This window comes from Podarcis liolepis (assembly GCF_965112155.1).
Source record: "Podarcis liolepis genome assembly, chromosome: 4".
Taxonomy (NCBI): domain Eukaryota; kingdom Metazoa; phylum Chordata; class Lepidosauria; order Squamata; family Lacertidae; genus Podarcis; species Podarcis liolepis.
Window position 1 is genome coordinate 78,574,137 of NC_139558.1, and position 22,834 is coordinate 78,596,970.

A 22,834-nucleotide genomic window follows, 5' to 3' on the forward strand; every position below is an offset into this window, starting at 1 on the left:
GTTTTGTTTTGTTTTGCTTTGCTTGCGTGTGTGTTTTAAAATCCGGAAGACACTTTTAATTCTTCCTGTCAAGGTTGGCAGGCGGGCAACAGACGGATGGCCTCGACATTGAGGCCACAATAGTGTGTATTTACACAAGGCTACGAAAGTGAAATTAAAGTAACAATATCACTATAGATCTGGAGAGAAGGAAAACGACATGGACGTGAACTTTTGAATTCTGTAACAAGGCAAATCTCCGCTCTATCTCCTTGCTCCAGGGGTCTTCGGGAGAGATTCTGTCTTTGCGCACCCCAAGCTTGCTAGTTCCTACAGGCCCAGGCTGTGCAATAGCTGCTCCGCGCGCCCCTGCACCGCGCACCCGCGCAGAAGCGGAAGCTCCAGTCCCTGGGGACTGCATCGAAGGCAGACGGAGAGGGAGCGCGTCTCCTTGTCTGCCGCGGGTGCCCGAGGAAAGAGGCTGGAGTGCGGGCCCGCCATTACCTCGAGGGATTTCCGAGCAATTGGCTTAACTGCTAAATCTGCCCACGTTCATACAAAGGCCTTCGGGGGGAAGTGCGGGGGGGGAAGAGATTTGTTAAAAAGCGAGCGCGGGAGTAAGAGCAGATTTTACATCATTAACGCGCCGCGCTCTTAAATAAAACAGCCACGGAGTCAGACGGAGGGGGGCAAAGAGAGGGGCGCTTCCAGGCACTTGGGAGCATTCCTCAATTCATGGTTATGGGAAACCTCCCCCTCCTCTTCCCACCCCCCCCCTTGGATCCTGTACTCACTTTAGGGTCGATCTTCTTGAAGGCCGGGTCCTCCTCGTCTACCTCGAAGTAGATCTCGGTGGTGGTGATGGAGAGGGTGCCCTTGGCCACCACCACCGGCGCGATGAGCTGGGCCGGCGTGCTGAGGACCACGGGGCCTGCAAGACAAGACGGAGCGGCGTGAGGAGGCTGCGAAAGAGAGGCTGCGAAAGAGAGGCCGCTTTGCCCGACGACGGCAGAGCGGAGCGAGGAAGCCGTCCGACTCAGGCGAGGGATGCCTACGGAGCGCTGCTGGGACACCTAGGAAGAGGCTTCGGGAAGCGGGGCGCTGTGTATGCCTGAACCTCAAAGGATGATCGACGGACCATCGGAACAGCAGGCCACTTTATATAGGTCTTTCAAACAAAACAACACCCAAGAACTAGGGTGTGTGTAGGTCTCGCCACCTAAAGACAGGAAGATTTGAGAATACTAGCGGGGTGCGGGTGGGGAGATCACAGCCCGCTGATGAAAATAGCCCCTCTCTTCCTAATCTCGAAGCCCGATCACATAAAGGTCGAGTGCAGGTCCCACTCAATTCAGTAAATTTACCGGTTTGCACGTGTGTATGAAGAGCAGCCTAAGACGGGCAGCGAGTACTGTATTTAGAAAAGCAGTGTCACGGAATAAAAATCAGAGGGGTTTCCAATAGAATATATTTAGATTTACGCTTCCTGTATCTAGTCATAAAATTACAATACAAATTATGCACCACACATATCGAATATGTTTTACTTCTTTTTTATTATTCTGGACGTTAGGCAATGCAGTGTTTTCTACATCATAAAACTATCTGCGAGACATCAGATGCCAGACTAGGGCTCTCTCTGTGCAGAAAATGTGTATGTGTGTGTAAAACAAAGTGCAGCCTTTATTGTGAAACAAACAATTGTTATAAAGAAAACAATTTGTCTCCGCAGAGACGCCAGAAACAATCTCTCTCCCTCTTTAATTTATTGAAATGTTAATGCTGAGAGCATAATTACTCCAAAACAAAAAGATTCAGAGTTATTCTAACTTGCTTACACGCAAGTATATTCTACAGAATTCATCGGGGTTTACTCCCAAGTAAATGTGCACAGAATCGTAGCTCAAACCTGCAAGAAAACCCCGAAATTATTTGGGCATTTCTAGTACTGTGCAACGCAATCCTCTGCAGGTTTCCTCGGGAGGCAAATCCGGCTGTATTAGGCGGGTCAGGCTGCCTAGTTAGAGTCCTGGCGACGGCAACCTTAAAGCCAAGCGCCGTGGGGCTCCTCAGAGCAGGAGGACCAGTAATAGGAACCAGGCATCTTATGGCCTGACAAGCGTATGCCATAATAAATGTGTTAACATTTAAGGTGCCATAAGGCTGTTTGCGGACCGTTATTACATTGACTCTAAGGAGACTTCCCATCCGGATCCTAAACTAACTTATTGGAAATTCCATCTCGAGATCTATGCAGATCGCATAAAAATAAATGCATGGGATAATGGGATATTGAGCCAAGACAGTCCTACGGATAAATAAACCGAAACATCTATTCGAATAACACGAAATGCAATACACTGATGCCACATTTTAGAAACTGGGAAGTAATAAGGCATAGTATTATCTGGCTGCTGGTACTGTTGTTTTTTCTTTTAGGTGCTGAGACTGTTAATTCCGTGTGTGTGTGTGTGTGTGAAATGATGTGCTCGGTCGGATTTGGTTTCTGGTGTCTCTCCAACAGCCTTTCCCCGGCTTCTTTTCTGTGGGGAAGGCAGCTGAGGTAGGGGCTGACTGGCTGGCGCTCGGTCCGACCACCATTTGCGCTGCCAAGCTCTGCCCTTCTCCAGAGCCCCGTCTCCTGCCTCTACGGATCCCGCTGGAAGTTCCCCATCCTACCCGCCACTTAGCCCGAGCTCAGCCCGTCTCTCGGCCTGACGGAGAGCGTGGCAGGCCTCATTTCAGCGCTAACTTCCCTCCCTTCCAAGCATCGCCTCCTTCCCTCCTCTCCACCCAGCCCTAGGCAACGCTCGGCTTCCCGCCTCTGACAGCTCTCAAGCCAGCCCACCAGGGGCTGGATAATATGGAGACAAACTCTATTTTCGTTCATTTTCTTGTTTTCCCCGCGCCTAATAGGCCAGCCTGGCCTCTTCACCCCGGTCAGCTGATGCGGACCATACGCGCGGGGCTTGGGCATCGCCCTTGCTCCGTCCTCCCTGCCGCCTCCCCCTCCGGCCGGACAGCGCCAGTGGCGCTCGGCGAGCGAGGAAGCAAGCAGGCCGGCAAGCGGGCCGCCCTCCTGGCCGGCGGGGCTCCTGCTTAGGGCAGCGGATCGATCCGAAACGGCGCTTTAAAGGCTCATCAATCTTAATCTCGGTCGCTCGAGTAATTACGCGCGATTCTCTCGTGCGATTACAAGTGGATTTGGGTTTCGATTCCCCAGGCCCCTCGCCTTTGTGCGTAATGGCAGGCCGAGCTCTCCAGGCAGCAGCAGCAGCAGCTCCTGGGCCCTGCTGCTGCTGCTTCTCTCCTCCCCTCTGCGATCGCCACCCCGGCCCCTCTCCTCTCCCCGCCCCCGTCTGCCTTTAACCCTTCCGAGCGCCGGGGCTTTACAGGCCTCGGCGAGAAAATAAAAAAAGTCCCTTAAAGATGATGCAGTTGGGGAGCCGCGTGATAGTCGATCATGATAAGAAGGCGTTTAGTGGGCCTTGCGCGCTCCCAGAAGGAAGATCAGGTAGTTAACCCAATTACCTCCCGGCTCCCCGCTTGTTATATGGGCAAAATAAAAAGGAAGTGGCTGGTAGTTCGCGGTCAGGAGGCCAGAGACTATAGCAAGAAATCTTTTTCTTCAGAGAGAGAGAGAGAGAGAATGCCTAAATCTTTTGTGTGCGGGGCGTGGGTGCACAAGGGAGAATGACAGTGGCGAGCCGGGTTTAATTTTCAGAATGGCTGCTGGAAATAAGTGCATCGCGGAGATTTCAGAGCAAAAGGCCTGCGAGGAACCCCTCACACTTCCAAGCGCTCTGAACAAACGACCTTGTGAATCCTATACGAGCCTGAACTAGGCAAAAACAGCTACCACTCAAACCAGCGGCGTTTCGAAGGATCACAAGATGTTTCCATAGGCGCCGACTCCATGGGGCTTGAGGGGGCTCGAGCCCCCTCAAAAAAATTTTTTGGGGGGCTCAGCCCCCCCAATAATCTCGGGCGGGCGCCCTTCCAGCAGAGCGCCGCCGCCGTCCCCCGCCTCCTCCTCACCTGCTCCTTCGCCAGCCAGCCAGCCGCGCGCCCTAATCGGAGGCACTGCCGGAAATCCCGCGAGAACAGGGGAATCCCGACTGGCCACACCTCCCAGCCAGCCAATCGGCTGGCTGGGGGGGCGTGGCTTGCCCTATTTAGGGCCGGAGCCACTTTATTTGCATATTCATGAGCTTATTTATTATTCATGAGCTTTCCCGGCCCCCCCCCCCCCAATATTTTTTCTAAGTCCGCGTCCCTGGATGTTTCTATTAACTTTTTTTTTCGCTAAAGGGAAGAAAGCGGTGGGGGGGGGGTTACTTAGCAGCATGAATATTCCTGATTATTTCATTATCAAAACCCATGTAAGTAAGCAAGCCTTGATACTATCCCAGCGAGGAAGTATCAGAGATGGAAAGCAGAGTCAGCATTCTGGGCCTGGGGGTGGTCTGTTAAGTGCCGGTCCTTTTACCCAGCCACCACCCCTTGCTTTGGGGCTTCGCCAGCCCATTGCTTCTGCCCCCCCCCCCAAAGCAGAAGGCAGCTGCTTCCTGCTCCCCAACAAAAAGTGGGTGACTGAGTGGTGACTACAAGGAGCTGCTTCCTCACTTTGATCACTGACAATCTCTTATCTGGCCCAGTGGGGGCACTTGAAGAAAGTGCAATGAAAGATGGTGGGTGCCCTTCGCAAGAACATCTGTACCTCTCTCAACTCATCCCCCCCCCCGGGTCTGCTGGAGAGTGGGGACTGGGCCCTGAAGAGCCACCCAGGGAGAGGTGGCAAGAGCAACCACCATTCCACTTGCTTGCTTGGCCCTCTCTTGCTGGGTGGGGTGGTGGGGAAGAGTCCAGTAAGGGAAATCCACATAGAATCATGGAATTGTAAAGTTGGAAGGGACCACGGAGTCGTCTAGCCCAGTCCCCTGGGATGCAGGAATATTTTGCCCAACATGGGACTCAAACCCACAACCCTGAGATTAAGAGTCTCATGCTCTACCGACTGATACTTTCCTTACTGTTGGTTTATGGTCCCTTTCCTATGGTACATGGTGGAATGCCCAAACCGGGAAGCTGAGTTAGAGGTAATATTTTAGAATGGAAACCTGTCAGATATTATGTATTAACCCCTTCACAACCAGAACCCATCTGTAAGAGAGGAATGGCCAGGGCACAACAACTTCAGAGCTAACTAGATCTGTCACATTCACAAGTCACATATATAATATAAACCACAAAAATATTCCACAGAACTACCTGCTCTGGGTCATAAACAGAGTAAATGCTCTGGAATGCTAACTTCTGAGCTCGCCTAATCATCCAAATCCACCAGTCACACATAGCTAGATGGGTTTCATGCATTAAGCCACAAAACCTGCTCAGAAAACAAGTTCCAATACCTCTTCAGGGCTGTAAATGATATTCTGGAAAAATGACACGGAACACCAACTTCTCAGTTAGTCAAACTATCCCAATTTACAGATGGGATTCATTCCACAATACACAAAACGACTAGGGAAACCATGCTCTGAACTCCTGTAATTTGTGGCTAACTAGGAATTCTTACCAGCCCCCTGGCTGCTGCATTTTGCAACTGCTGTAGCTTTGGAACAGTCTTCAAGGGTTCATGTATAATGCAGGCTTCATGTATAATGCAGTACTGTAGTCCAGCCCTGCGGTTACCAGAGCACTATAGCCAGACCACCTCTGTCCAAAAATAAGTATTCCTAGTTACTAAAGCCAGCTTCCACTGGCAGCGTTTGGTCTAGGAGCATTTTAAAGCTTCAAACCTGTTATTTCTAGGGCAGTGCCACTCCAAACTGAACAGGTTGTTTACTCACTTTCCACAGGTGAGAGCCTGCAACACACTACATCTCCATTTTGTCTGGAATCAAATTTCAATTTATTGGTCCACATCAAGCACCTGAACTGCATTTTCTGATTCAGGTGGTAAAGTGACATAGAGTTCAAGGTCATCATCTGATACCTCACTCCAACTCCCCTGATGACATCCTCCAACAGCTTCGCATATGTTGAATAACATGAGGGCCGAGAGTGATCCCTGTGGGTCACCAAACTCCTATGATGTCAAGTTATAGTTCAACATTGATAAGTCTCTGGAAGCATGAAGGTAGGAGTGAAACAACAGCAGTTTAGTGCAGATGGGGCTCCATTTCCAATTCATGAAACTGCTCCAAGCTATGGTGTGCAGTATCAAATGCCTACAAGGTAGCACTAGGACAACCATGGCAGCTTTGGTGCCATAACGGGGCCTGAACCCAGACTAATCCACTTCTTCCAAGCACACCTGTAAGTTGAACTGACACAAAAATCTTGAGCATCATGCCTAAAAGGGATTGTTAGCAATTGGGCAATAGTTATTCAACAGTTCTAAGTCCAGGAAGGTCCTCTGAAGGAGAGGACACAACACTATATCTTTAAAAGCCAATGGTACCCCATCCTTCTGCAACATGGCATTCACCACTCCCTGGACCTATGCTGTTAAACCCTTCAGGTTAACTCTCATACATCACAAGGGGCAAGAGTTGAAAGGACAAGTAATCAGCCAGACCCTCTTCCAAGAGGTCTGTCAACATCAGGCTGCAACAATTTAAACTCATCCAAGTAAACAGGAGCAGATGGTGCTCTAGACACCTCTGGACTAGTCCAGATAGTGGCATCTAATAGTGAGCCCACAAAACAATACAATTAAACAATAAAAAAAATCAGGCTTTTAATTCAGTGCTTGAAAAAAGTACAATGATGAACAATATACTCAGCAGTAAGAGCAAATGAACATTTGCTTATCACTTAGAGGTAAGTTCAAGATATGGTTAGACTACAGCTCCCATGATTCCTGGCCACTGGACTTGTGGCTGGGGCTGATGGGAGTTGAAGTGCAGCAACATCTGAATGTTACCAGGTTGGCCACCCTAGATTTATAACCAATGTTTTCTACAAACCTGCACACTTTTAAGAACCCCGTATCTATTTGGCTGGAATAACTATAAGGCATATCAAGAGATTTCTCAGATTATGTCCTTCCAAGATTTCTTAAATCCACAATCTGCATCCTTCTTGATTTTCACCTTTCTAGGGTATTCCCAGTACTGATAGCCTATCCTCTCAAACAATACTGTACCTGATTATGTGAATCTCATCTCTGGAGCCAAGACTGTGAAAATTGCAACCTTTGCCTTATGTGCAGAGGTGCACTGGTCTCTTTATTCCTATAGGAGAACTCAACCCCCTCTCCTGAAACGAAAGGGTTAATGGCATAGTCAATAGATATCCAAGAAGACTTCACTTTTCTCAGGGTGAGCAAGGAGAGAGGATGCAAATGACATGGCTAAACTAGATTGCACTAGACTGATTAGCCAGAAACTGTTTTGTTGTCTTCATCACACCAACTGATGACCTCCCTCTTAATTTGCTTTTATAACTGTCTTGAATAAACTTTACGTAATTGGACTGCTTCATTGGAGTGTATTTTAAAAAGCACTCCCTGGTCGAATTTCGCCTCGCCGCCACCACTTGAGTTAGCCTGCTGGGTTTAGCACACAGGAAGAGGAGAAGTCAGGCTTAGGCTTAGCTAGGAATTTCCGCTACTGCTTCGCAAATATGTCCTACCCGTGGTGTAGCGCACTCTCTCCCAACTTAGGCAGTCTGTAATAAGGCAGAGGGCGTGTTGCCAGGGTCCAGCATGTAGGATTGGCATTGGAACGGTGGCTGCTTCTCCAGCCCCTTCAAAAAGGGGCTCCTCGCCCAGGGCCTGCAGGAGGAGATCATAGGATCCGGGAACGCGTCCAGTGCACAAGCTGCCAGGCAAAGGGATGGGCGACTGCTCAAAGGTCAAGCAGCCTCTACCTGCGCGCTCTCCGAGCAGGGGAGGACAATCTCTGCTGGACATGCGGAGGGACAGCGCAAGTGAGGAGGGGGCAGATGCCCCCTTCCCAGTTGCCCCTTGGCATTATAGCGGGATGGACTGGGCCTTCTGGGTGAGGTTAGCAAAAGGACAGGGATCCAAAGGCACTTGGCGCCCCTCCCCCACATCATAACCTGAGTGTAACATTTCACATATTTCACTCGGAGCCTCTGAAGCGCCCCCCTCCCGCCCGCCCGCTGAAAAGGCACCGAATGAAACGCTCCTTCTTAATAGTGTGTCATTTTTACACTTGTCCTTTGGAAATCTCCAATTACAAGTCCCAATACCACGGCACATTTAAGGAGCGCGGAGTCTTTTTGTTCGAGCCTTCAGGGAGCAAACCCGCCACTGAGAGAATACGAAATTAATCCACTCCAGCTATAGAGCGAGAGGATTATGTTCTAATCCCCTTTGGGAGAGGCTCTGGATTTTAAGGATCCGACATTAAAATGTTTACACCAGGCGTAATCAAAATAGTGCAGCTTCTCCCTATGGCCCCGAGATAGCAGCGCGGCATTGGCTCCGCTTCCCAAACGGCTCCCCAAAACAATAACGCGGCGCACCGGGCATGGACTGGATGGAGAGCGCGCCAGGCGCTGCCGATCCAACCAATTCCACCCCTTTGGGAGGGGGGAAGCGCCACACTCCCAAGTCCAAAACAGCAGGGGAAAGAAGTGAGATCCCGCCACCCCCACTCACTTATCGGCACAAGCTTGAGCGCTGCCCCTGCGGAGCCAGGAGCCTCTTTCCATGTCCACCGGGACCGTGCCAAATCGCGCCGCGGAGCTGCAGATGCTCCCACCTGCGCCCGCTCGGCCCCGGCGGCCGTGACTGGTCCAGGGAGGCCCGTCCGCTTTGTTGTCCCTCGGCGGACGGAAGAACAAAGGGCGGCGAGCCGCCGAGTCGGGGCTTGGACGGAGGATCCCCGCTTGGGCGTCCCCAGCAGCCCAGCCGAAGAAGCGGCAGGCCGAGCGGCGGAGAGGCGCCAGGGCGCACAGAGTCCGCTGCGCGCAGCCAAAGGGCCCCGGGGCGAGTGACGCCTGGGGAACACGCACGCCGTGTCTCCAGAAAGAAACGGCGAGATTGACCTTTAGACATCTTTTAAGCAAAACACACGCAAGAGTCACAGAGAAGAAAGAGTCTGGTATAGATTCAGGAGGCAACACCTTCTGAATTTCGTTTGGCTTGTTGGAAGACTTCTAATGAAGGTCGGTCGATGCAAACTAAATTGTACAAGCTCACACAGCTTAAAGAGCAGAAGCCACGAGGGAGTTCTTCGACATGAGCCCCACTGAATTCCTGGTGTGCATTGCCAGGTATGGATTGTAGCCTAAGGCAGCAGTTCGGGGCACAAGACCCACCGAACTCATTGGGAATTACTTCCGGGAAAACAAAGACAGGATTTGTTCTGCTAAAGACGGGAGCACTTTCTCTACAGTGCTCAACAGGATGTGCATTGGGAGTGCTACTGCTCAAGTCCTGCTGCGAATAAATGGAAACGCAGGTTGCACAGAAGTAATGCTTACTGGATCACTCCCTTTTCCTGTTAATCATTAGCCCCAATTTTATGTAGCTGCCAGAACAGTGTTTCTAATTTCAGTGAAGGCATTTAAAGCATAAAATAGCTAATAAAGCAACTAAATAGTACCGGACCTCTTGGTGCTATTGCAATTAAATTCTGCAGATGGCTTTACACATATTAATCCACCAGTATGGTTTTGTACGGTTTTGCTTTTTTTAACAAGCTGCTATGTTCCAGTGCAGTATCAAATCATTTAATAAATAGGTAATAAGGATTTTTTTTATAAAGTTAAAATAATTTAGGCACTTTAGAATCTAATGCTTCTTTTAACTAAAACAAAAGAACAAAAATAAGTTGGCCCTGAAAAGGAATGTTTTCAGAAGAACAATAAATTTCCAAAGTATTAATGAACTTAGGATGCAAGATCAAATTTTGTCTCTAAAAAATAGTCAACCTGAAATAGTCAATTTCCCCAGATTACTATAATTGGCATTTAAAAATTGTTCAAGACTAAAAAGAAGACAGCTGAAGAACAAAATAATTTTCAGAAACAACCCAGATGTGAAGACGTTTGCCCCAAAATGACAAGGTATAGAACTTATGGTCCATTTTCAGATGGGATACCTACTGGTGGACCACCAAACCACATCAAGCACTGTTGTTAACTAGAAGCAATAGGATTTGCTTCTAAATCAGTAACTTTAAGATCAAGGTGCTATTTAGTTTAGAATAAACTTTTTATGGCTCCAGTTGTAATCACACTTAACTGGGAGTAAGCCCCACTGAATAAGATTTCACTCCTGTGCAGGGCATAGTTTAGGATTACGCTGTAAGTCATTTTGAAAATCTATATATACAACCAGCAAGGTTCTAGGCTTACTAAATTGTAAAATGGCAAGAATTAGAAGGGTGGGAGAATGTAAAGACAGTTTCAATGTACTTGTATAAAAGCCTAACAGCATATTCTTCTACAAGATGTAGACACACAGGGAACAATCTGTCCACTGCACATGTAGTGTTCACATAGAGAAGACTGCCATAGGCTCCGAGCTGTATACAGAAATACAGGTGTGAACACAAATGCACAAATGGGATAGTAAGGGGAATCAAAGGAGCATGTCTGCCTCCTATATCCCCATCTGGCACTTTGTTTTCTGTCAATGTTACTCAGCATGAGAAACATGTATCGGGGCAAAAGGAATGGTTGGATGGGATAAGGGAGGTGTGCACAGACCATTAATTCCATATTTGCATTGTCCCAGTATGTGAGGGAGAGAGTGAGAATGGAGAGACAGGACTCTACTGAGCCTTTGGGAATACTCTGTGTGTGAAGACGCTATGTCCATGGTCTCGATCCTGCACTTTGTTTTTATTTTTGCTACTGTTATGTACCTATTTGGGAGAATTTCTTGGAACTATGTTTTATCAAATGCATCAAATGAAATTAATTGTTCCTCAGTATAGTTTGTAAAGCTATGGATAGTTTACAAAACAAAGTAAAAATGCAGAACATAAGCCAGTTAGATGCTGGAGAATTCCCTTGCTGTGTGAACAGTATTATTTAAAGAAAAATAGTCAACAAATAAAATAAGTAATATTCACTAACATGTAGTCTGTAAAGTAACGGTTATAGAAAACAATGAACTCTAAGCTCATGCAGAAATTCTAAGAATATGTAACACACCACAGTTTTACTATTTTTGTTCTTTAATATAAAGATCAAGTGGAATTTGACTTTTGGCTGCATAACTGGTGAAATTTAAGTTTTCAAGAACGTATTTCCACCCATCTGTATCAAAAGCAAAAACTAAAGAATTCCAGCAACTCTGTTCCTGAAAAACTGGCCAACAAACAGCTTCAAAAATGAATTTATCAGTGATGTACACAATAAAATTAACTGTGCAAAAGTGCAAAAAAAGACTATTTAGCATTAAAGGGGGAAATCTACCACATGGTGTATGCATAGTCTAGATTTCAAGGGTAACTTGCATATAAATTTAGGAGCCTGTTATTTCTTCACACTTACACATATTGCGTATGTTTACAGAGAAAGTATTTCCTCTCAATATTGCTGCAGACATTGGGACATACTTTTGCTATATATACTTGAAGGCATCTACTGAGTTGTGCTTATTTTAGTAAACTCTGGGTATTTTTCTCCCCTACAGCAAGCTCATATAGTTATTTGCTCATTAAAACAACTTAAATCGTACTGCAGAGCCAACATACACTATAGTTTTGCCCCATGACACTCTGAAAAATGTTGGTTCTTCCTTTCTAGTGCAGATAAAGTTGAAACAATGCTTTTGAACTGTGCTAAAAACTAACAGTTCACATGGATTTAACATGGTTGTGGACAAAGTTAAAAGCCCCTCTCATCTGATGCCAGGTGATCATGTATCAGCAATGGCCAAGAACTACTTTTAATCATCTGCATCTGGCACAGAAACTGTGACCATTTTGGATAAAGAGTTTCCTATAAGAGTCTAGATTTGTTCTTTTCTTCTCTCAACGTTTTACAGGAACATGAGTGAAAAATATCCTTATTACGTTTTTGGTAAGTGATGATAGATGAGCTAAGGCTGGGCCAGAAAAAATGCAGCTTGCCTGCCAATCAAATTTCTGTATTCTGCTTTAGAACTTACACTCATGGCTGCCTACGGGGTTGCAGATGATAAAGGTACTACTGTCACTTGAAGCAGCCCTAAATGAAGCGGTGCATTTGAAAGGTAATTTCACATCTGCTGTATGGTACTAAGGCTGCGATCTTGTGGGGATAAACCCCAGTGAACTCTGTGAGACTTACTTCTGTGTAGAAATGCATAGGATTGTACTCTTAAGTAAAGACCCCTTACCTCCAATCAGAATATCATATCTGAAAGGGACAGAAATTTTAGCTTTTACCATTAAAGTGATGGTGGTGAATTAGTTAGCCACCATCTTCTAAATCATGAACACTTCTAAATTTTAAAACGAATATACCAATTCATACATTTGAACTATTGTTAGTTCAGTCTTAGTCACATAAAATAGTGACTGAATAAACATGATGAAAACATAGTATCTGTGTGTGTGTGTGTGTGTGTGTGTGTGTGTGTGTGTGTGTGTATTCTCATTATAAAACATCCTGAAATAGAACAAAAGCACCTGTCTTTCTATTCTTTATACTATATTTTCACAGAACCTCTTCGTAAGTTTGCCTTTATTATTTAATTTCTGCCATTTTTGCCTCTAAGGAACATTTCAATATATTTTAATGCGGATGTTAGTATCAGAGTACAAAATAGATGCATCATTACACATAAGAAGGGCTCATGGGTGTACAAGTTGTAGGGATGTCCATTGGCTCTGTGTGTACCCCAAATAACGAGACAAATTGAAGTGATTCTGCACTAGCCTCCACCTGATTCAGTCACTGTCCATAAGCAGCCAAGACTTCACTCTTGCATCCTATGCTATGCTTCCACCCAGTCAACACAAAGTCACGTATAAAAGTATTTTCAGTGGTTGCCGCAACTGAACAGTTCTGCCAGCATAAAGACTTTTAGTGGCCCGACCGAACTTCCTCACCCTCTCTTCTCCCCGTGCACACCCTAAATCTGCTCTGGAGGTGAGTGATGCCTCAGAACAGGGAACTAAATGTCAATGAGCTAGTGAAACTGTTTAGTTGAATACTGCCCTCGGTTTGGGGAAAATGGCGAACTTCCAGATGTTTTTCATTTGGGCTCATTTTCAACGAATGGAGTTGTGTTGGTAGGGGGAAGGAGAGGCTGGAATGATAGCTTAGTTGATGTTTTCTGAGTTGTTTCAAACAGAACATTTTCAAATAGCCCTACACCAGGGGTCAGCAAACTAAGGCCCATAGGCCGGAAGTGGCCCGCGGAGGCCGTTTGACCAGCCCACATCCCGAACCAAGCTGCCTGCTCGTGCGCTGCATTAAACCAGTGCAGTGTGGAGTGGGGACTTGCTTCCGCAGTGCTGAAAATATAATCTGCGCATGCGCTGAAAATTGTGGGTGCTCACACATGCGCACAATCCAGCCCACGGAGGGATCTCCATTGGACCGATCCGGCCTAGGCAAGATAAACCTTGCTGTTCCCTGCCCTACCCTGAACTAGAGGGCTCTCCAGTCTTCAGGATCGACTTTTAAGAAGTGCAAGGGCTGAAGCAGGAAAGTGCCAGGAAAGCCCTAGTGGGCACATGGGCCACATCTCTACATCTAAATCTGTGTTGCTAAAAATTGCTGAAGCTTGTCCAGAGGGAAATTTAAAAATCCACAAATCTTCAAACAAAAAAACCAAACAAATATTTCAATCATGTAAATATGCATAGCCATTTAAGTAATTATCCAAGGAGGAATCACCTATTTCTTGCTCTGCTTGCCTCCCCCAATTCCTCCATCTGCCTTCAGGATGGACAGTCCCCACAGCAGTGTGCTAAGCCAGCTGTTCCTGCAGTTCTGTCCTGCCTTCAAGCTGGAAGCCAGAAAGACAGGAGGGAGCTGGAATCAGATAGAGATGGATAACATCCATCCCTCACTCCTCTCTCTCTGCTAAGAAACGAGACAGAAACCTCAGATATAACCTGGCACACCACACTACTGTCCCACTTTCTCTTTGGCTGCGCAGCAGTGAGCTATAGTTTCTCTAAAACAGGAGCTCTGTTGAGGCTAGAGGTAAGAGCTAGACACGGATGCAGAAGACACAGAGCTCTGCTTTACTTGCCACCTCTCAAAACTGTCAGCCACCTGGATAGCAGGCAACAGAGTGGGAAAGATGAGCCCTCTGAAAAAATGCCACCCAGCACCCAAAGAGGAGGATAGGAGAAGCTAAGTGAATGACTAATGAGACACTTACCTTTTGTGGTGGCAATACCTAGGTGCACACAAGGGGCAAGGGAGCTAATAGGTGTCAGACACCTGTGATGAGCCTGGGGTGGAATAGACAAAGGCAGGGATGCAATGCCACTGCAAGATGGGAGGTGTTTGTGCCACATCTTAATGAGTGCTACAAACAAGCTTGGAAAAGGGCCAACATGCCAAGGTACCAGAGAACCAAGAAAGCAATTTGCATAGGATAATTACAATGTTGCAGCTTTCTACAGCAAGTATCATACACCTGAATAGTTACTAAATGTTTTTCTTTCTTTATTACGGTATTTCCCAGTAAATCAACCATTAGACTTTTCCCTAGCCGAAGAAGAGTTCACAGTCAATTTATGGATTTAAAAAAACAAAATAATATTACAGAACCCAGAATCACTGGGTGCACTTAGTGCAAGTGCAGAGTTTCTTATTCAGTCTGCATAGCACACAGTCACCTACCATTTTGGAAAAGAGGGGGGAATCCTTAAAATATCTAAGCACATGTGTGCAACTGACATAATTTTAAACTTAGGGTTTTGCTTTTAAAGCTCAGAGTGGGTGTACCCTCTGGCACTAGTATGCCAACACAGCGGTATAAAATGAATATACTCTCTGCTGGCTCCTATAAATTAGTCCAAAGTATTTCATGGGCACTTGTGCTGTGGCACTGGGAAGGGGGATGAGTGAAAAGGGCAGGTTTGCTACCTGGGCAGTGGTGCAGACTTGCTTATTGGACAGCAGCTGACCATTTTAAAATTTCACACCTTCATTCTCCTATCTGGAGGAGAAAACAGAATTGTTACGACAGGAGAAGACTGATGGGAAGAGATCCTCCTGCCAACTTATTCTGAACAGAACAAGAAAAAATGGAGACCAGGAAAAAAGACTTGGGGAGACAGAGCTTATGGTTCGGAAAAATGGGAAGTTTTCTTTGGGGGGATGGGCAGCAGAGGAAAGCGTTAACTGGGGGCATCTGGGGGCATGAATTATTGGAGACACTTGGGAAGTACATGGGCCAGCCAGATTTCCCTGGAAACTCAAAGATGATAGCTTTCCCCCATTTTCCTCTAGCACCTGATAGTCAGAGGTACACTGCCCCTGAACACGAACTTTCCATTTAGCTGTCACAGACAATAGTTGTTCATAACTAATCTTCCACAAATTGATCTTATCATTTTTAAAAGCCTTCTAAGCTAGCAGTCATAACATCTGCAGCAGCATATTCTAAAAAGGAAAAAGAAATCTTTCCAGGGAAGAAATAATGTGTGCAATACTGCTGTGTGAGGCTGCCTGAATTTGTTTTTCCCTCTGGCCTTTTTTAAACATGAGAAGTTGGATCAGGGGGAGCAATTCAGAGCATGGCATTCAATGGCATTGCAGCAAATCAGTCAAGAGGAGTCGTTTTTAGAAGGGGAAATAATTTGGAGAGGGGATGTTTGGGGCTCAGACCTCACCTCTGATTTGTATTTGGTGTGTGGTCTTGAGAATTGTTTGTCTCCATCTTTTGTCCAGCACTCTCTTTCCAACAGTGGCCAGTCAGATGTCCCCTGGGAATCTTACAAAAAAGGAACAAGCCAACAGTATTCCCCTGTGGCTTGTCTCCAGAATCAGGAATACTGCCTCAGAACATGTAGGCTTGCTCACATATCATAGTTGATAGGAGATACTTTCATGAGAGAGCTGGGTTGGGAGCCACAGATGGAACCAAGAGGAAAAGTAGTAGGCCTGGCTCAGCAGAGTGGGACTTGTAACGCTCCCGCTTTTTAAGAAATACCAGGAACTCCTGTGTAGAGCCTATGCTCTGCATGCAGAAGGTCCCAGCTTCAATCCCTACTGCTTCCACTGAAAAGGATTTCAGGTGGCAGAAGAACCACCCCTGCCTGGGACTTGGAAGAAGCAGAACCCATTTGCATAGTGGTGAGCTAAAAAGGCCAGTGGTCTAATACAGTGTAAGACAGCTTCATAGATCCCTGTAAATTTAGTGGATGGCCTTGTTTACTATTTCTGAATCACCATCAAGGGTTGGAGTCCAGATCTCTGGTGTTCAGAAATAAAGCAGTGCTTTACAGATCACACTTGTTATAGAAGTTACTGATTATTCAATATTCAGCCCCACGTTCAAACCAACTCTTATTATCTTTACACTATCTGTCAGTAAATGAACACAGAATGCTAGGAGCATACTTCTAAACTACAAGTTAGTAGAATTGTTATTCAGAAAATTAATGAAAATCATGTTTTAAACATTTATGACATAGAAAAATAAACGGATCAGATAGACAAGTTAATAATAATCAATTCGCTACAATTGTGCAAACTGAGATGCTGCTGATTCATAGTTTTAGACACCAAAAAGTACTACTAGTTATTGATTTTTATCAAGTGATTTATCAATAAGCAACTTGCCTCTTGAAATGAACAGTCTGGGAAGAAATTTAGGAGCTAAAATTGAAACAGAAAATTATGAAATATTTATTATTATGAAATAAGGCGATGAAATACAAAGTTTTTTATATAAAGTTGACTGCAGTTCATTAGGTGGCTACATTATTGTTGTTCTTAAAACCTTAAGAACATTTATCAGATGTTAAACACTATTTAACCGTAATAAGATTTCAGCCACACATGATTCTAACACTAAAGAAAATTAAAGCATTCCTATGTACTTTAGTTTTACACAAAAAGTAGTCAAGCTGTGAAACTTGAAAATGACCAGAAATCTCAGTGTACATGTGCTGTAGAGGTATGGCCCTTCTCTTTTCCTGTGTCAAATGCAGAGTAGCAACATGGGAGCCTGTGAGTTAGGCAACTACAGCACAAACTGTAAGGCTTCACCATAGGTATGGGTAAAAGGTATATACACATGATCAGTAATTGTTGGGCAGGAAGGAAAAAAAGGTAGCTGCAATAGCTGTGCAGGGAGAAAGGACAGTAGGAAGGGCTGCAAAAATAGTAGGTAGGAATGAGAAGACAGATGAGAAATTGATTAGAAGTACCGGCTGGGTGTTTTGTGGCATTTACCCAAATGAAGGTTTTGGGGAACTCTGGCTCTCTCTTTTACATAACGCTATAAATTATGCTACTGCTGTATTCACTGAAACAGGACCGAGACTTCAGTTAAATTAAATGTAACCAATGTATGTAGATTTTGCATTAGTTAGGAATGCTATTTTGTGTAGTCTTCTATCACATTGGTTTTCTTCAGAACAAGTGGGCATTTCTTAACAAATATCATGTTGAATAACCCCAATCCCTCACTACAATTTCAAAAGTGACAAAACGTAATTTTACATAGTATTTTCTGGAATAATGAAATTTGGCATGAACAACTGCGCATCATTTGTTTGTTTTTGGTCAGATTTTGAAAGTGTATCTTCATAAAGTGGTAAATCTAGTAGTCTGATACTTAAGGTATCATGCCTATATTTATACAAATTAATTATGGAATAAATACTTAGCAGTTCAGTTATCTAATATTGTTCCATCTGTGCTACAATAAGCTACTTTGTTATTCCATATCATATTAAACTGTCAGAACAACCCTGAAAATGTGAAGTCATTTTTCACAGAATGTGCATAGTTCCCCCCTTGCCCCTGCAGCACACCCACCAGAATTCACAAGACTAAAACCTGTCTGCTGTAAAACATAGGTACAAAGGTTTTCCCTTTGAATCCGAAGCCTAGCTGAAAGTTTCCTTTTGATCTCTAACAACTGCCAAGCACCTTCTGCTTCCTTCAGCCTATTGAACTTTAGGAGAAAATGTGAGTTAACCTAAAACTTGTCTAGATTAACTGGTATGGGGAAATGGGAAGGAGTAATTACACTGAATGCAAGACAGGTGACAGAGAAGTATGGGGTATCTGTTAAACCATACTTTTCTCCAGGAAGAGATTCACCACCACTTCTCATTTCAAGTGTTGAAGCTACCATTAATGCCCCAGAATTAACTGCTTTTATGTTAAGAGGATCTTAATGACATTTATTGTTTCAGCAATCATTTTATTTATGTTAGGACCAATTGCTGTGCTGGAGCTGGACTCTGATTACAACTGCATTTGTGAACAAATGATACTTATTATTTACCAAAACATGCTTAGTCTGAAGCCCTGGAAAATGTTGTCTGATCTATATATACAGCAGATTGCTATAAGCCTGTAACTCTCTTCACTGGCAGGGACCTGGTCTGCATCTCACATTAAACCATAGTTAAAATAAAGTATGATTTAAGGCAAACAAGCAGTGTGATAGTGCACGCCAGTGAAATCATAGGCGTTATATGCTTGTCCTGGTCCTGCTCTGCTGTCAGGAAACAAGCCATGATCTGGCTTGTCTTGTCATTCAAACCCAGGCATGGGGTTTGTTTTCTAATCTTGTAATCCAAATGGGTAAAGTTTTGAAAATCACCCCCCACTGCCTGAATAAAATGTTCACAAGGGTGGGAATACTTCTAAACATAACTGGTCAGGCTGATACATCTTATTTTCCCTTTTGTTACATTTTCACAATAAAAATCCTTTAATACATCTAATTTACTGCACTCAAAATATACTTTCTAAAACACAGTTCAATCTTTTTTTATCAGTGTATTATGACAGACGGCATGATTGATTTGGACATGAGTCACCCAAGTTCATCAGATCTTTGACTAACCAGTATTTTATAAAGTTGTGAGGATAAATTAGATGAAAACAGTGGGGAACTTCTGCAATCTGTACCAAGTGCTTCCAAAACAACAAGGCTCACTATTTCACACAGATGCCAATACAGGACACAGTTGGCAAAGTTTAGAAAACCAGTTCAATTTTATATCATTTATTTACATCAAACTTTTTTTAAAAAAGATTTTTACCTGCAAGATTGTCAATCTCCTTCTCTTGGAGTAAGCTGACAGCATCATCATCTCCTTCCAGCATGAGCTCAGTTTCAGCATTCTGATTGACAACAGCTTGGCTTCGGAAGGTTTTCTTTGACTTCACGACATCTTCCTCAGTGCCTATAAAAAAAGGTTGCAAACATTTTAGAATTCTGTTAGGTCTTTAGATCAGTCTCAACAACCTGTTTTCCAATACAAAGCAAATTAGGCTTGCCATATGTCAGGAAAATTCCTGACATGCCCTGGTTTTCGGATGCGATCGAAAAAGCAGTGAAAACAGCTCCAAAAAGCTCAACAATTTTGGGGTCTTCCTAAAAAAAGCTAAACAACAACTTCGAGTGTCAGGAATTTTACTTTTTGAAATATGGCAACCCTAAACAGATGGAATCTGTCCACTGATGCAAATATCAATGATCAAAAATACACTTCAAAACAGCCTTTCCAGAACTTTTAATGCATGGGGATGTGTGCTCTTAGAGAACAAAGGCATGGTAGTAAACTTCAAAACAGAAGGCTGGGCTCCAACTTGTTTTTAACTAGCTTGTCATTGCTGGCAGTAATCCTCTCACATCAATCTGACAATGCATTGTAGCAGAAAGGTACTGTACTAGACACGCAGGTGAATGTGGCAAATGTGCTGATTAATGATGTAGACAAATCTTTCTGAAATCAGTTTTGTTTTACAATATTAAACATACATTTATCTGAAGGACATATAAAACTAGCCTGCTTTGGTTTGATAGAAGCTTGTTGGCTTGGCTGTTCTTTAAATTTATCACTCAGTTGAGTATACCTCAGTTTGCCACAATATACCAGGCATTTATCTAAATGAAAGTGTAGGAGACCGAAAGTTGCCCTTCAATCACTGTATCCTTTATGAATTAGAGTTCCATTTATCAAAATTACAGAAAGAAGAGGTAATGTCTCAGAAGGCTGTCTCATTACAAGGCTTATAAACACTGCCCTTACAAAGAAGTGGTTTAACACCTAACAAATCAAAAATTGATTGGGAATAGAATTTATTTGAGATAATCTATCTTCGGAAGACATGCCGTACTGAGTGCACTTCTTGGCCTCAGTACCCATTCATCAAGAAATTAACAAGCAAGTTCCACAGACCACCAGACTTCCTTGGATTCTGAAGTACGAAATATGTTAAAAACAGATCTGTCACAGATGTTCTAATTGCATACTCCTGAAGGTTTTTTGTTTCCTTAAAGGATCTCAAAAGAAAAGATACAAGCTGATTATTTCTAATTTCTCTATAGAAGTACACTGGCAAGATTGCAAATATGCATTTGGCACCAAATGTACTTCGTATTGTTAGCATTTCTAAAATATAATAAAAATAATTTTATTTATTCTAAAATAATACAAATACCAGGGAAACATCTAGACAGTGCAATCTATCAAGGACTGGGGAGCTGCAGAGTGGCAGATTCCAAAGCCCAGTCAGCTGCAGCCAGCCAAGGCAGAAGAGGTGTGTGAGTGAGAGAGGGAATCTTTCCTTTTTTGCTGCACCATCTGGGGTCCTCAGGAGATTTGTGGAGCTTTGGATCTCATACACACAAAGGCTCTGCCATTCCGCCCTGACATGCCACATTTGAGGTCTTCAGGAGTGGGGTCTTCTATCAGCAGTGGGAGAAGAAGTGTCAGTAGCTTTCTGTCTGCTACGGCACTGCTTGGTTCTTCTGCCATGGCAGAGTCCTGCCCTGCTAGTGAAGAGGGGCCTACGTACCATCCTAAACTCATTCTAAAGACAGTACCATCATGGGGTCAGGACAGCAACTTAAGTATGCTTATTTAACATGTTTCATTAGAGGTAAAAATATGAAAGCAATTTAAAAATCTCTTCCTTGTAGCTTTTACAAGCTGCCAGCTTCGACAAAGATAGTATCTGAAGATTAGGAAGCTACGAGAAAAGACCCAGGAAAATGGCTAAAAATGTTTTTCTTGATTATCCTGGATTTTTTTGTCCTTTCACTATGATTCGTAAGACAAGGTGATAATCCAGAATGCAACCCTGTTGATAGTATGAGAATCCAGTCTCTAGGTTATATTACAAAGTGCTTTTGCGAGTATCCTTTGTTTCAAAAGCTGCTATGAGAAACAGGAGTTATTGTTTGAGGGACACAAGCACTGAAGTCCCTTAGACCTGTAGAACCTGTTGTGTGGTTCTTTGGATCCAAACCATGGGCTACAAGCTCACGAGGTTTCTTTTGTACACATACGTGACAATGCACAAACTGGGGTGTCCCCCCCCCCGTTTCCTTACCTAAGGGTATGCCCCACTGAATGCAACAGGACTTACTCCTGAATTGGCATGGTTATATTTGCACTGCAAGGAATATGCAAAAGAGGAGAAAAGCAGGTCCCTCATACTGATTTTTACTCTCTGTTTGGTTCACCTAAATGATTACAGATGCCAGGTTCCTTGCAGTTTATTCTAGCCTTAAAACTTTGACCTGTGTACCTGTATTTAGGACCTTACGTAAGGACACTGGTTTCCTGTTTGAAACCTGAACTGGATAAAAATCTACAAATCACTTTCTCTAGTATATTGACAAGTAAGTATATGGGCCTAGTGCAGAATAAAGCAGCTCTGGCTTTGTTTTTTGGTTGTAAGTGCATAATTTAAATGGTTGAAATAATAAATGTTTTCCTAAGATGCTTACATCTGACAGAGCACTTGTGATGCTACCAAAACCACAATTAAAAATGAAGGATGGTATTCAGCTAAGTTTTACTCAAACTAGACCTATTGAAATTAATGAACATCACTAAGCTAGGTCTACTCTGAGTAGAATCTAGCTAAAAGTTCTATGGCATGATAAAGGAATTGGAATTTACTAGTCTCTTGTTTTACTAACATTTTATTTGTGGAAAACCACTAAGTAAATAACCACAGAAGAAACAAATGTTGAAATCTTGAATAAAAGAAATAGAAGTAAAGGATGGGAAATATCATTCTACACTATAACTCAGAATATAATGTCTGAGGAAATGAGAAAAATAAAGGACAAATATATGAGGAGTGGTGCAAACCATGTTAGTCTTAAACATACCATTTTTTCTAAGATATATTAAATAGGGTTCAGTATCATTAGTCTTCTGCAAAACATGAGTGAGATAATATTCCCCCCAAAAGGTTTTTATTAAATAGGTTGGCCACACTCTTGATCCGAGACTAAATTTTACCTGTGACAAGTAGATCCCACAGTTCTTCATACCAGTTTCTAATTTGGGAGGTATTGATACATTTCTATGCCTGTGCTGTCTGAAATTTAGCTGCAGTAAGTAACTGGGTAACTGAGTCAATGAATTATCTCTGAAACAAAGACACTGAAGAGCCCTATCCATGGATCAAAAAGAATGGTATATCACTTTTGATATGAGCCAGAATCTCCCTTCAGAATTTTAATAGTTTGGGGCATTTTTGGACTATACTATGTATAGAGATACATTCAAACCTGACCACAGCTCTGTCAAGGCAAATTTGAACAGCTCTAATGTAAATGGCTCAGTCTGCTCGGTGGAAGATGCCATCTAGTAAATAACATATAGGTGGCCTCCTTTGTGTTTAGCAAGGGAAATGTGAGCACTACTCTTTTCTTTTTAAAGGGTGTATGAAATTGCAGTTAAGAGTTGAAAAGTTT

At 43.8% G+C, this 22,834-nt stretch overlaps 1 protein-coding gene across 7 annotated transcripts in view; it reads right to left on the bottom strand.

Moving 5' to 3' along the window:
* The window catches only part of NBEA (neurobeachin), a 356,767-nt gene that overhangs the window by 148,563 nt on the left and 185,370 nt on the right, over window positions 1-22,834 (bottom strand). For 6 of the 7 annotated variants that reach the window (XM_083498846.1, XM_083498847.1, XM_083498848.1 and 3 more), the window contains 2 exons: window positions 19,155-19,298; window positions 774-910 (listed from right to left, as the gene is read on the bottom strand). In XM_083498846.1, coding sequence (XP_083354972.1) covers window positions 774-910; window positions 19,155-19,298 — 281 coding nt within the window. Of the gene's footprint in view, window positions 1-773; window positions 911-3,152; window positions 3,298-19,154; window positions 19,299-22,834 lie in introns of those variants that run through there. The other variant, XM_083498845.1, reaches the window with a different exon arrangement.